The following is an 11,967-nucleotide window of genomic DNA, read 5'->3' as shown; positions in this document are numbered from 1 at the left end:
TCAAGGTTCAGCGAGGTGTGGTTCAACTTGTATGTGAACTGTGTTTGGTTGAACAAGCGGCAAATACACACTTAGAAGAATAATTATTTTATTATCACTCTATTATATGGGGTGACCGTGGCTAAGTGGAGAGCAGGGCCGCCCCTCAATCAGAGGGTTGGCGGCTCGATCCCCGGCTCCTGCTCCACCAGCTTCATGTCAATGTGTCCTTGTGGCAAGACACCTAACCCCAAAAATTGCTCCCGTAGCTGAGTCTCAGGTATATAGATAAGATACTGAATTGTAAATCGCTTTGGATAAAAGCGTCTGCTAAATGACTGAAATGTAATGTAGTATATATTCAGCTGAGCCAGTAAGCCAATAACTGATAAAATATTGATTATAAGAGTTTGAAATGTTTTTATTTGCATTGAAAATATGAATTTTAACATTTTATTTGTTCTACAAGTACGATAAGTTTTAATCTAACAAACAAAAATAATATATAAAAGTTTTCCAGTCTGGAGAAATAACAAGAGATTTCAAAATAAACGTTGGCAAAGTGAATCATTCAGTGATTTGTTGAAAATTCACAAAATGTACTTTATTTTGAATTGTATACAGAATCCACGGGTTGCACAATGATACAGTAATACAAAATGAGTTTACTACTAATTTACCAAAAACACGACAGTGAAACTTGTGCAGCAGTGACAGTTATGGGACAGTAGCTTAGCGTTTTAGCTAGCATGCTACGTTCTTTTGGGCGTTAGCTAAAATGTGATGAACGTGTTTTTTATGCATCAAGTTTGCTAACGATTGCTTAAATTAGGTTAAATGTTGTAGTAGTACAATAATGTGTGTACTTCTGTTCAGGTTTAACATTCTTGTTTCATTTTGTTTTTACAGAGGGAATGTTGAATAACTCTTTGTACTACCCTATAAATCAGAAAATACTGTCAACATAGTGTAATAAAATGTTGTATAAATCAGGCTATGAATGATATATAAGAGAGGAATGAAACTGAAAAGTTTATGTTTAGTTAAATTACAGACATTTTGAGGACTCTACAGGTGAATATGGTCAAAACATTAACTAATCGATACCCAAACTTATCCAGTTCATTACTCACATTAGGGCAATTATTTTTGTGTATTACAAGTTTTCTGACGTTTTCTGTTTAAATAAGCAAATGAGGCATTATGTAATGGTAACCTTTGGTGAATTTAGGAGAAATCAACAGACGCAAACAGACAAATTATAGAAATAAACACCTAAACTTGTATTTTGTATGTTTTCTCTCCACTAGTCTGAAAGAAGACGTGTTATGGAAGAAGAATAGACATTTCAAAATGGAACAGTTTATGAAAAGTAGCACCAGTCTTCTAACTATTCAAATAGCACTAGATAACAGTTTAGTAAGGTTAGTAGTACCTCTGGTTTGTGTGTGTACTACGTCCCTGAGAGAAGCGATGTGTTCACCGTAGAAGGTCCATAAGAGGACAAAACATCTGTAAAGGTTCAGCAGATAACTCTGCTGTTTGAAGCAAAGACTGATGTGGTTTTCTAAGTGAACACACGACTGAAGCGCCTCGTCGGACTCATAGAACAGGGTACAAGGCGTAGCTCGCGATGCCGCAAGTGTTTCTGCCGTCTCGGACCATTCGCATGAAGCCGCCTTCGCCCCAACTGCTTCCCCAACTAAGAAGAACAAAACAAAAGAACAATAGAAGATTTAGTGTTGGACAAAATCCACCTACGTTGTTTTATACGTCATTTTTCTTTTTCCTGACCTGTTTTTGATGATCCAGTAGTCCTGGCCTCCTTCGGAGCCGTAGCCAACCAGCAGCACCGCGTGACTCAGATTGTTCGGGTTGCAGTTTGGCTCGTCGTATATTCCTGCAAAGGAAATTTCAACCCGCTTTAATATATTTAAGAAAACCTTTTTAGCTCTGTTTTGGTCTCCACCGACTCCTAATTATCTGGCTTCTTAGCTCCTAAATGCTCCGCTAGTTGCTGACTGTCTGCCTGCTGTTTAGTGCTGGTGCTGAAGCAAATAAGAGACATAAGCCCGAGTATAGAGGGAGTATTTTACAATCAACCTGAGCTGTAGAACAGGAAGCTGGAGTGATCCGCATCAATGGCGACTGTGATTGGACCGATGGTTGCCACAGCGTCAGCCAGGGCCTGCTCGTCTCCTTTGGGTATGAACCTGTAGTCCTTGATGTGGGCCACTGCAAGTCTGCTGTCGTAGAAGCAGGGCTGGGTGTCCTGTTTGAGGGGGCGAAACAGAGCCGAGCGTTACCGACAGGCCGGACACGGAATACGTGACGTGATTTTTAAAGCGCTCGTTTTGGAGGCGGAGCCTCACCACCGAGGTGTACGGGTAGGCACTCGTGGACTGCAGCCCGTTGCTGACCACGTAGTCGTAGGCGTTGGCCATCCAGGCGCCGTTGCAGCCGTAGGTGCCGTAAGATCTGGAGCAGTCCACCAGGTTTTGTTCGCTCAAGGACACGAGCTGACCCGTCTTCTTGTAGATTTGTCCCTCGATGGCTCCCGTAGTGCTGAAGGCCCAGCACGAGCCACAGAATCCCTGAGAAGTTTATTCAAACGATCAGTAGATTTGAAGGTGTTCACGATTCTGTATAAAACCCCCTGAGAGTGAATTCAGAAACGTCTTACCTGGTCTTTCACCTCAGTGACATAACCCATGTTCCTGTAGTCGACGACGTAAGCGTCCAACTTCTTAGCGGTGTTGCGCAGCCTTCGGCCCGAGACGGTCTTCCCTCTCTTCACAAATTGGGAGTCTATCATGGCGCCTTGCAAAACCTGGTACTCTTGTCTTGTCTAGAGAGCGTGAAGAAGATTGTTTCACAATAATTTATGTTATTGAGTTGGCTGGACCGTTCGTAGCTAAGCCCATAACAAGTAATGCACTTTAATTCCTATAAAACCCATGTAATCAATTTGGATGACGATACATTGAGTAAGCAATTGAAACTTAGTCTATTAACAAATGATCTGTTTGTTAATGGCATGAAATCTTTACTAAAAGCTGCTTGAGGAACTTTCATTTCATGTTGATTTTGGCGGCCCCTGTGGACAAAGGTGGTAGTGCTTCTGAGCGCCAGAGTCCCTTTAGAAAATCTCTAATTCTACTGCAGCAGGGTCTGACAGTCTGCCCCTCTCAGTCCTGGTTCTGGTTCTCCCGTTGCCCCCCTTCCCTCCAGCGGGTCCAGCGATATGTCCTGGGTCTCCAGCAGAGAGGAGAAGCTCTGCTCCTGGAGGAGGAGGAGGAGGAGGAGGAGGAAGAGGAGGAGGAGGAGGAGGAGACACTGCTGCTGCCGGGAGCTGAGCTCTCCTCCTCCCTCCGGAGCTCCCACTGCAGGTCCAAGGCTGCGGGAGAAACCGGATCTGGGTCTGTCCACGGTGGACCAGGTCTCTGTTGGAGGATCTGGGTCTGTCCACGGTGGACCAGGTCTCTGCTGGAGGATCTGAGTCTGTCCACGGTGGACCAGGTCTCTGCTGGAGTCTGAAGGAGTCCGACCCGGTGGCTCCGATGACATCATTAAGAATAACTCTATAGAAACAGACCATCTTCTCTCTGATGGTCTCTGCACTGATGGAGGTCTGATAGAGGATCAGGACTACACTGGGTTTTAGTTCCCAGCTCCTCACATTAACTTTAAAACACTTTGATTTGAGGTTTTAGGCGGTGGAGCTTGTAGCACAGAGAGGAAAACACTACTCCTTACCAGGTCTCCATATTTATTCATGGCCATGGTGAACGGCCTCCTCCCCATGAAAAAGCCTTGATTGTTGTCTTCGATCATCTGCTTGTTCTCCTCCCAGATGACCATCCTTTGCATATCGTCCTGCGTGAAACCACAGAAAGACTCGGAGTGAATCGTCGGCGCTTACGGTTGGCGCTTGGGCTTCGGACTCGGAGCCGGCCTCACCGTGTCTTCGTAGGCCACGCCGTGGCTGCTCTTCCAGATCTCCCACTCGGTCGGGGCCACCTCGTCCGACTCCGGGGCCACGTTCTGCGGGCCGAACAGCAGGACGGAGAGCAGGGCGGCTCGCAGCAGGAAGCCGGCCTGCTGGACTAGAAGGACAAGAGCGTCTCAGTGGATCAACAGCATTAGCATCGGGACACTGATGTAGAGTCTTTTGTAGTACACTGAAATTTGGATTTGTGGTCAGCAGAGGAGAGTCACAGGTAAGTTTCAAGTCTTCGTATTCTAGTCCCAATTCCTTAACGTCATTATAATAACAGAGTAACAGGAAGAAGAAATAAGAACCTAGAACTTAATTATTAAAAAGTCTAGACTGGGTCATTATATCTTTGGGTTACTGCAGTATGAGATCTTTGTTCTACTTCCCTACGAGTTAAAGCATCGGTTGTTGTGCTAACGTCTAACGCGACACTTGTCAGCACCTCTGTAATAACATCTGTACTTATTAGAGTGACGACACACGACACACAGGGTGCTTTCCTTAAAGCATGAAAACATGACATTCGTTCCTAAAGAGGGGTTGAGACTCGCTCCGTCGTGGGAACTCTGACCCTTCAACCTTCTTCTCGTGACGGAACTCTCACAAAGACACAATGCGTCTCATAAATAATAACCACAACTGAGGACGCACGCTCTACACGTATACAAGGCAGCCTGTAAGCTCAAATACTGCAATGAGTTTAATCCAGCAGCTGTTGTATTCTCTCCACAACAAGGCTGTTTATATATATATACTCAATAAACATCAGCATCTGCTGTCATGCCTCGCGAGTGATTAAGAGCTTTAAAATGCGAGGTTGTCTTTCTAATAGCAGGAACACGTTCAGGCATTTTTTCTTTCTAACTGGGTGACCGTGGCTAAGTGGAGAGCAGGGCTGTCTTTCAATCAGAGGGTCGGAGGTTCGATTCCCCGGCTCCTGCTCCGCTAGTCTCATGTCAATGTGTCCTTGAGCAAGACACTTAACCCCCAAAAATTGCTCCTGTAGCTGCGTCTACGGTGTATAAATGAGTGAAGTAGAGAGCCCTGCTTACCTTCATGGATGTGTTTTGGTCCCATGGTCTGAGAGGGACTCTGGGCAGCGACACACTCAACCATCAACCTTCCCTTTTTATAGCGTTGCGATAAGTACGTGCTTCCACTGTACTTTCATGGATCACCTTAATCAGCGCTTGTGCCAGCGCCTGAGGAGGACATTAGTCAACAGAAAAATAAGACGCTTTCGCTGCTCCTTCTCTGTTAATGCCTCTATTATCGTTCAGAGAGGGAGCTAAAGCTGCAATATTGTAAATCCTTCAATCACCGGGTTATAAGTGAGACGTAATAAACACCTGACATCAAACTTTCCAAAAAAAAAAAACAAGCTGTGGAGGAAGTACACAGATTGTTTACTTCAGTAAAAATGACCAGTAATGTAGAAATACTTCAATAAAAGTTCAGTCATAACGACGGATAATCCGATAAATGTACTTCAAAGGTAAAAGTAAAAACACGTTTATTTTCAGACTTGTGGAAAGAAAACATCCAAAATACACATTTATGTGTTTATTTTATACTTTGTTTGTTTACGTCTGTAGCTTCTCCTAAATTCACCAAATTTACCTTCACATAACGCCTCATTTGCATATTTAAACATCACATTTCAGTAAACTTGTAACAGAATAAATGCTGGTGTTGATGTGAGTGATGAAGTGGTGAAGTTTGATGGTGATATCTACTAGTTCATGTTGTGACCCTCTTCACCTGGAGACTCTTCTAAATGTCTGGACTTTAACTAAACGTCTCTTTAAAGGAGCTTTTCTATCAATGGAGTTTTTCTCACACTCTGATCCAGAAATCTCCACTTCAGTAGTTCTGACATCCACCAAACTTCACACCTTCATTCCTGTCTGTGTGCTGAAGCTTTCTACTGAGGGGTTTGTCCACACACCACTCACACACTCATTTATACTACATTTATTAATAAGAACATGGAGGACATGGATGTTTTTAAATGTCTGTTGTAATGACCGTGATATAAAGAGATATTTAAAACTCCCTCTTTAAACACATTTGACTCTAATATGTTGAAAAAATGAAACCTGGCTTCATCCAACATTTATGTTCTGGAAATGTATGCAAATTAGCACATATTTAATAAGTTAGTGCCTCATTTGCATATTTAAACATACAATTTCTTAAATCTTTACCCCTTTTCAACTGTAGTGTCACTTAAAAAGTTATTTAAATATAAATAACTTCAAAGAAAGATGAGTAATGTAGATTTTAATCGTGCATATTAATAATGCTTCTTCATTAACTGGCCCCCTGAGCGCCGTCTGTGTGTGTCTGTGCTCTGCAGCGCCACCCAGCGGCCCGCTGCGTGCAGCGCCGAGCTGCCTGTCATTATGTCCGCGAGCTGCCGCGCCTCCAACACCCAAAACACAGTGCGGCAAAAAAAAAACAACAACAGCCGAGCGGCGCTCAGCAGCCTGCGCGTCTGTCTCCGGTGAATGAGTGCGCAGCAACAAACATGAGTCACGAATGAGGTCCGCAGGATGTCTTTCAAGGTAAACCAGCTCTCTTCTTCTTCTTCCTCCTCGTCCATCACCCTCTGCAGCGCGCGTGCTATAGAGGGCCCTCGTGAGGAATCACACCTGCGTCCTCTTAAACCCTCATGAACGATGTGGGTTTATTTACCTGTATGGAGCGCGTGAGAGATGGAATTAAACACCCTGTTTACATTACTTCAGTCCGGCTGCGCGCGCGTCTGTGTGTGCATGCGCGTGTGTGTATAGGGCATCATATGGCCTTGTGCGCCCTGACTTAGATTGCACGCGTAAACTTGTATAGCTTGCATGTGTGCGCGTGCTGGATGGAGATGGAAATATGTGTGTTGACACTTTAAACCCGCAGCGGACACTGTTTATACTGCCGGTCTGGATCCCATAATGCCATAATGGTGGTTTATTAAGGTCGGTGCTTGTTGTGTGTATTTACTCTGCAGAAGGAAACGCCCCTGGCTAACGCCGTGTTTTGGGCCGCGAGGAAGGGGAACTTGGCTCTTCTTCAGCTGCTGCTGAACAGCGGCCGCGTGGACGCGGACTGCAGAGACAGTGTACGGACGCTGCATGTCCCGGATGCTCCGCTGCACGCTTTAACCATAACCCGCCTGTGGTAGGGGAGACAGAGGGCTTCCAGCCTCGCCTCTGTGGTCGCACGTGTGTAACCGCTCATTTCACCTTTTTGTTTTATACGCGTCATGATAAAGGGGGAGGGGCTTTAATGTGTTTAATTGGTAAAAACAATACATTTGCAGTTTAATCACCTGATTTAAAGGAGACACAAAGTAAAAAACTAAATGTCTCACTGCTTGTGCACATACATTATAATATATCTCAGTTCCCAAATGACATGGCAGAAAAGAGAAAACAATGATCTGTCATCTAACCAAAATACACATTCTGCTGACCCTCACACATCGCTGCCATTATGAATCCATATTTAATGTATTCTGGCTCATATTTTCTCACCTCACGCTTTTGGAGATGTATCTGTTGCAGGGCTGTCTCCCGCATCACTTTTTCATTCCAAAAATCCATTTTTTTGTGTCTTGACGGTGGGACATCATGACTGATGTCAAGCTTCACTGCTCATTGAAGTCGTGCTTTGTTTGAATTACGACATTTTTTTATTTATTTATGTGAATTTTTCAGCACATTTAGATATAAAAATAACTAATAAGTAATTTTTAGGCAACAAAAATGTTATAGTTAACTTTCATGAAGTGAAAACACACAGCAGAGACCTGTCAATCAGCGTGTAGCCCCGCCCCTAAAGCATCCCCTGCTTTATGGTCTGTTTGACTCTAGATGTTCCATAATGTACTAAATGAACATCATGCTGTATTGAAGAAGACTGTAAACTAGAGATTGAGACCATAAACTCATGTTTACAATGTTTACTGAGGGAATAAATCAAGAGAGAAGTAGAGTCATTTTAGACTAGACTTCTATACAACCAGAGGAGTCGCCCCCTGGTGGACACTAGAGAGAATGCAGCTTTAACACATGAAGCTTTGACTTCACTTTTCAGAACCGCAGGTTTCAGAGAGACAGTGTGATGAAAAAAAATGTGTTTGCTTGAACATTAAAGCATGAAAACATGTTTAAGTAGAAGTAGAAACCCAAAATACACAAACCTGAAAATTACCACGATATCTCTCCTTTAAAGTACTATTCTGTCATCTTTTCTGTGTTGAAGTCATCTGCAGTAAAACACATAAAATATTGCTACAGTTGAAAACAAACTCCTGACTTTGTCTAACTTGCAAAATAAAGTACGCCGTTGGAATGTTTCGGTGCCTGATGTACGGAAACGTCGAAAATAAATTGTATTTCTGCAACTTTTTAATCTACATTGTCTCTCTTCTCGTGAAATAGATTTGTTCTTCTGCAAATTTATTGCTTCCAATGTTTCTCTCCAGTATGGAACGACAGCGCTGATGGTGGCGTCCTACAGCGGCTATTATGAGTGCGTCAAAGAACTGATCATGCAGGGAGCCGACATCAACTACCAAAGAGAGGTACGATCGCAAAGTCTTGAACCTGTAGAGACGTCACCAGGTCATCGGCAGAGATTCCATCACGCTGTTTTTATATATTATACCGTGTCTCTTTCGCTCTTTTCAGACGGGTTCCACCGCCCTGTTCTTCGCCTCCCAGCAGGGACACAATGACGTTGTGAAGCTCCTCTTTGAATTCGGTGCCTCCACCGAATTCCAGACGAAGGTATGTGGCAGCGGCGGTGAGCGTGCATCACGCGTCTTTATAATACTGGGTGTGATTCAGATGTGATTCTCGCCGCTCTCGTGTCAAGATGAGCGGCGGCGGATTATGAGACAATAAGGCCCCACCACCTCATAAGAACAAGACTCTACGAGTCGTTGTTTTGGTCTCTTTGTGGTCATTTTGTGTTTCTTTGTAGGCTATTATTTGTTGTGTGTAGTTGTTTTACGCCTTTTGTAGTAATTTTTGTCTCTTTGTAGTTGTTGTGTGTTCTGTTTGTGTCTATTTGAAATAGTTGTGTGTCTGTTTGTGGTCTTTTTGTATCTCTTTGAAGTTGTTTTGTGTCTGATTGTGGTCTTTTTTTGTCTCTTTGAAGTTGTTTTGTGTCTATTTGTGGTCTTTTTGTATCTCTTTGAAGTTGTTTTGTGTCTTTTTGTGTCTCTTTGAAGTCGTTTTTTGTAACTTTGTGGTCTTTTTGTGTTTCTTTTGTGTATGTTTGGGATCATGATGCAGTCGTTTTGCCCCTTTTCATAGTCATTGTGTGTCTTTATAATTGTTTTGTTCTCTTTTGTGGGCTAGTTATTAGTCTGTAGTCTGTTGTCATTTTACCCCTTTTTGTTGTTGTGTCTCTTTGTAGTTGTTTTGTGTCTCTTTGTAGTTGTTTCGCGTCTCTGTGTAGTTGTTTCGTGTCTCTTTGTAGTTGTTTTGTGTCTCTTTGTAGTTGTTTCGCGTCTCTGTGTAGTTGTTTTGCGTGTCTCTTTGTAGTTGTTTTGCGTCTCTTTGTAGTTGTTTTCTGTCTCTTTCTAGTTGTTTCGTGTCTCTTTGTAGTTGTCACGTCACAAAACATGCTGCTCAGCACAGTGGTGTCCTTTAACTGTTATTCTCACTGCTAGCTTGTTTTCTTTTTTTGTTCTTGTTGTTTTAGGACGGTGGCACAGCTCTCACCGTCGCCTCTCAGTACGGACACTCCAAGGTGGTGGAGACCCTGTTGAAGAACGGAGCCAATGTTCACGACCAGCTGAATGTGAGCCACATCTTCAGCCTCTCCTTTAGACCTGTCAGTGCCTCCGTCTGTCAGGAGCGCGATGGTTAGTTGCAACACAATGTCCTCAGGAATCCAGCCGCTCAGGTTTTTTTTTGCAGACTGCTGAGTCAGACACGACTGACGTTTGGCAGGATTAGTGTCTGTCCTTAGGCAGGCGAAAACAACCTGACTTCACATACATATATTTATGAAACAGTAGTTATGAATACACTTTTTAAATAGCTGGAACCTTTTCTGACCGTTTCAGTGTGTCAGACGAGTCTTTTGTGTTACAGGACGGCGCCACCCCTCTGTTCCTCGCCGCTCAGGAGGGTCACGTGACTGTGATTCGTCAGCTGTTGTCATCTGGTGCAAAGGTCAACCAATCGAGGGAGGTAATGCCCTCGCCTCTTCGGCATTTTTTGGGCAGATTTAAAGCTCCTCTTTCTCACCCTCCTCTCATGCCTGCATCCACACTTCATATTCCTCTCTCGTTTTCACCTCCTCCCTCTTTTTGTCCTTTCGTCTCTCTGCATCCGTGCGTTCTCCAGGACGGCACCGGCGCCCTGTGGATGGCGGCTCAGATGGGTCACAACGAGGTGGTGAGGGTGCTGCTCTTACGTGGTGCAGATCGGGACGCCGACAGACGAGTACGTCGTTCTTTTAGAATCAACAAAAGCACATAAAAGTGTTACAAGGATTGGCGTTGTTTCGTCCTCTTGTACCATTTTTTTGTATCTGCTGATGAGGACCATGTAATAGAGTTGAAAGCCTCAGAGCAGTAAGAGGACCTTGAGTGGAGCTTGTTTTTGTTTGATAATTCGAGGCTCTCTCTGTTGTCTGTCAAGGACGGATCAACAGCGCTATTCAAAGCTGCTTATAAGGGACACAACAGCGTCATCGAGGAGCTTCTCAAGTTTTCTCCTTCGGTTGGAATTCTCAAGGTAGATGATTGATCTCACGTCTTTCCATTCAAAATGAAGTTCCAGCCAGTTAGCTTAGCTTAGCATAAAGACTGGAAACGGGGGGGGGGGGGGGGGGGGGAGCTAGCCTGGCTCTGTCCGGCTGGCTCTCGGCTGACTTATCGTTTTTGCAGATTAAAAGACATGAGATTTACCGTGTTGATTAGTGAGGTACTGGTTGTTTTTTTGGGGGCCCCTGGCCTTCACCGACAACATGTCCCTCAAAGAGACACAAACCAACCAGGAAGAGACTCAACACGACCACAAAGAAACATAAAACGACTTCAAAGAGACACAAAACAACAGAGAACTGCGTAACGACTAGAAATCAGACACGAAACGACCACATGAAGAGGTTTATATTCGCTAATAACCGGAGAACACGACGCCTCTCCGTTAGCATTAGCATCATCTCTATTTGTTGTCTGCAGAACGGCTCTACTGCCCTTCATGCCGCTGTTATGGGTGGAAATCTTCAAACCGTCCTGCTGCTGCTGAGGGCCAACGCCGACCCGACAGTACCCAACGAGGTGAGGCGCCGACGTCTCAAAGACGAGCGGATCGCTTCAATCTCGTAACAATATTTCTTTTTCTTCTTTTTTTTCCCGCAGAACAATGAACTCCCTGCAGACCTGACGAAGAGCGATCGCATCCTGAAGGTGTTACATCCAAAGCTGTTCAATGGAGACAGTTGATGACCGTCCTCCATGCCCGCCTCTTCCCCACTGACTGATGATGATGATGATGATGATGATGATGATGAAGGGGGGAGGGGGGGTTAAATAAAACAACAACACAGTGTCAAATCTACTCAACTACAACACATACTATATACGGTGCTTGCTTTTGATTGCGACTGAAATGAAGCCGTCGTATGTTGAATAAAGCTGGACTAAATGTGGAGCGACACGATGTGCGACCACAGTGCGTTTGTCTGCCGTGTCTCTGCTTCTCTGCTTTACTCCGATGGTCCACAGTATGAATGCATCTACTTTCATTTCACGCCAGGTGTTGTGAGATTTCTAGATATATTTTGCACACCTTTTTATTTTGCCCTTTTTAATAGATGTAATAAAGTGTACATTTGTTATTCAATCCATTAGTGGCAGTGTGCATTTTTATTCAACGTGTGAGGATTAGGGATTTTATTTTGAAAAGTCACAGACGTCCTGATCTGTATTCTAATAATAAAATAGATATATTTTGGTTAAAACATGATTT

The 11,967-nt window shown here is 43.9% G+C and overlaps 2 protein-coding genes across 3 annotated transcripts; one reads left to right on the top strand and one right to left on the bottom strand.

Annotated features, from left to right (window-relative positions):
* Positions 1-606: 606 nt before the first annotated feature.
* On the bottom strand, positions 607-5,092 carry cts12 (cathepsin 12). The gene is made up of 8 exons (XM_068725276.1): positions 5,029-5,092; positions 3,940-4,085; positions 3,736-3,855; positions 2,663-2,827; positions 2,352-2,573; positions 2,083-2,251; positions 1,774-1,879; positions 607-1,681 (listed from the first exon to the last, which is right to left on the bottom strand). Exons 1-8 carry the CDS (start codon positions 5,090-5,092, stop codon positions 1,582-1,584), a joined length of 1,092 nt encoding a protein of 363 aa, XP_068581377.1. The 3' UTR covers positions 607-1,581.
* A 1,291-nt stretch (positions 5,093-6,383) lies between these two features.
* ankrd29 (ankyrin repeat domain 29) lies at positions 6,384-11,852 on the top strand. Of its 2 annotated transcripts, XM_068725535.1 has the most exons (10): positions 6,384-6,543; positions 6,981-7,091; positions 8,460-8,558; positions 8,665-8,763; positions 9,686-9,784; positions 10,081-10,179; positions 10,336-10,434; positions 10,633-10,728; positions 11,178-11,276; positions 11,358-11,852. In XM_068725535.1, the coding sequence occupies exons 1-10, from the start codon at positions 6,532-6,534 to the stop codon at positions 11,439-11,441; spliced, it is 897 nt and encodes a 298-aa protein (XP_068581636.1). In that variant the 5' UTR covers positions 6,384-6,531; the 3' UTR covers positions 11,442-11,852. The 2 variants fall into 2 exon arrangements, with proteins under 2 accessions (XP_068581636.1, XP_068581637.1); XM_068725536.1 differs by lacking the exon at positions 6,384-6,543 and having other exon boundaries at positions 7,000-7,194.
* Positions 11,853-11,967: the final 115 nt, after the last annotated feature.

The sequence above is a fragment of the Cebidichthys violaceus genome, unplaced genomic scaffold (genome assembly GCF_023349555.1).
Source record: "Cebidichthys violaceus isolate CVI_PGR_0920_01 unplaced genomic scaffold, fCebVio1.0.p SCAF_35, whole genome shotgun sequence".
Lineage (NCBI taxonomy): Eukaryota > Metazoa > Chordata > Actinopteri > Perciformes > Stichaeidae > Cebidichthys > Cebidichthys violaceus.
The sequence above is the reverse complement of the archived record's forward strand: the minus strand, read 5'-3'. Positions and strand labels throughout refer to the sequence as shown.

Excerpts from the sequence above, each read along its gene's own strand:
- cts12 (XM_068725276.1), bottom strand. The coding sequence starts at position 5,092 with ATGGTTGAGTGTGTCGCTGCCCAGAGTCCCTCTCAGACCATGGGACCA. Across the intron at positions 2,828-3,735 it reads TGAATAAATATGGAGACCTG|ACAAGACAAGAGTACCAGGT; the intron begins GTAAGGAGTAGT and ends CACGCTCTCTAG. Across the intron at positions 2,574-2,662 it reads TCACTGAGGTGAAAGACCAG|GGATTCTGTGGCTCGTGCTG; the intron begins GTAAGACGTTTC and ends TAAACTTCTCAG.
- ankrd29 (XM_068725535.1), top strand. Across the intron at positions 8,559-8,664 it reads ACATCAACTACCAAAGAGAG|ACGGGTTCCACCGCCCTGTT; the intron begins GTACGATCGCAA and ends CGCTCTTTTCAG. Across the intron at positions 10,729-11,177 it reads CTTCGGTTGGAATTCTCAAG|AACGGCTCTACTGCCCTTCA; the intron begins GTAGATGATTGA and ends TGTTGTCTGCAG.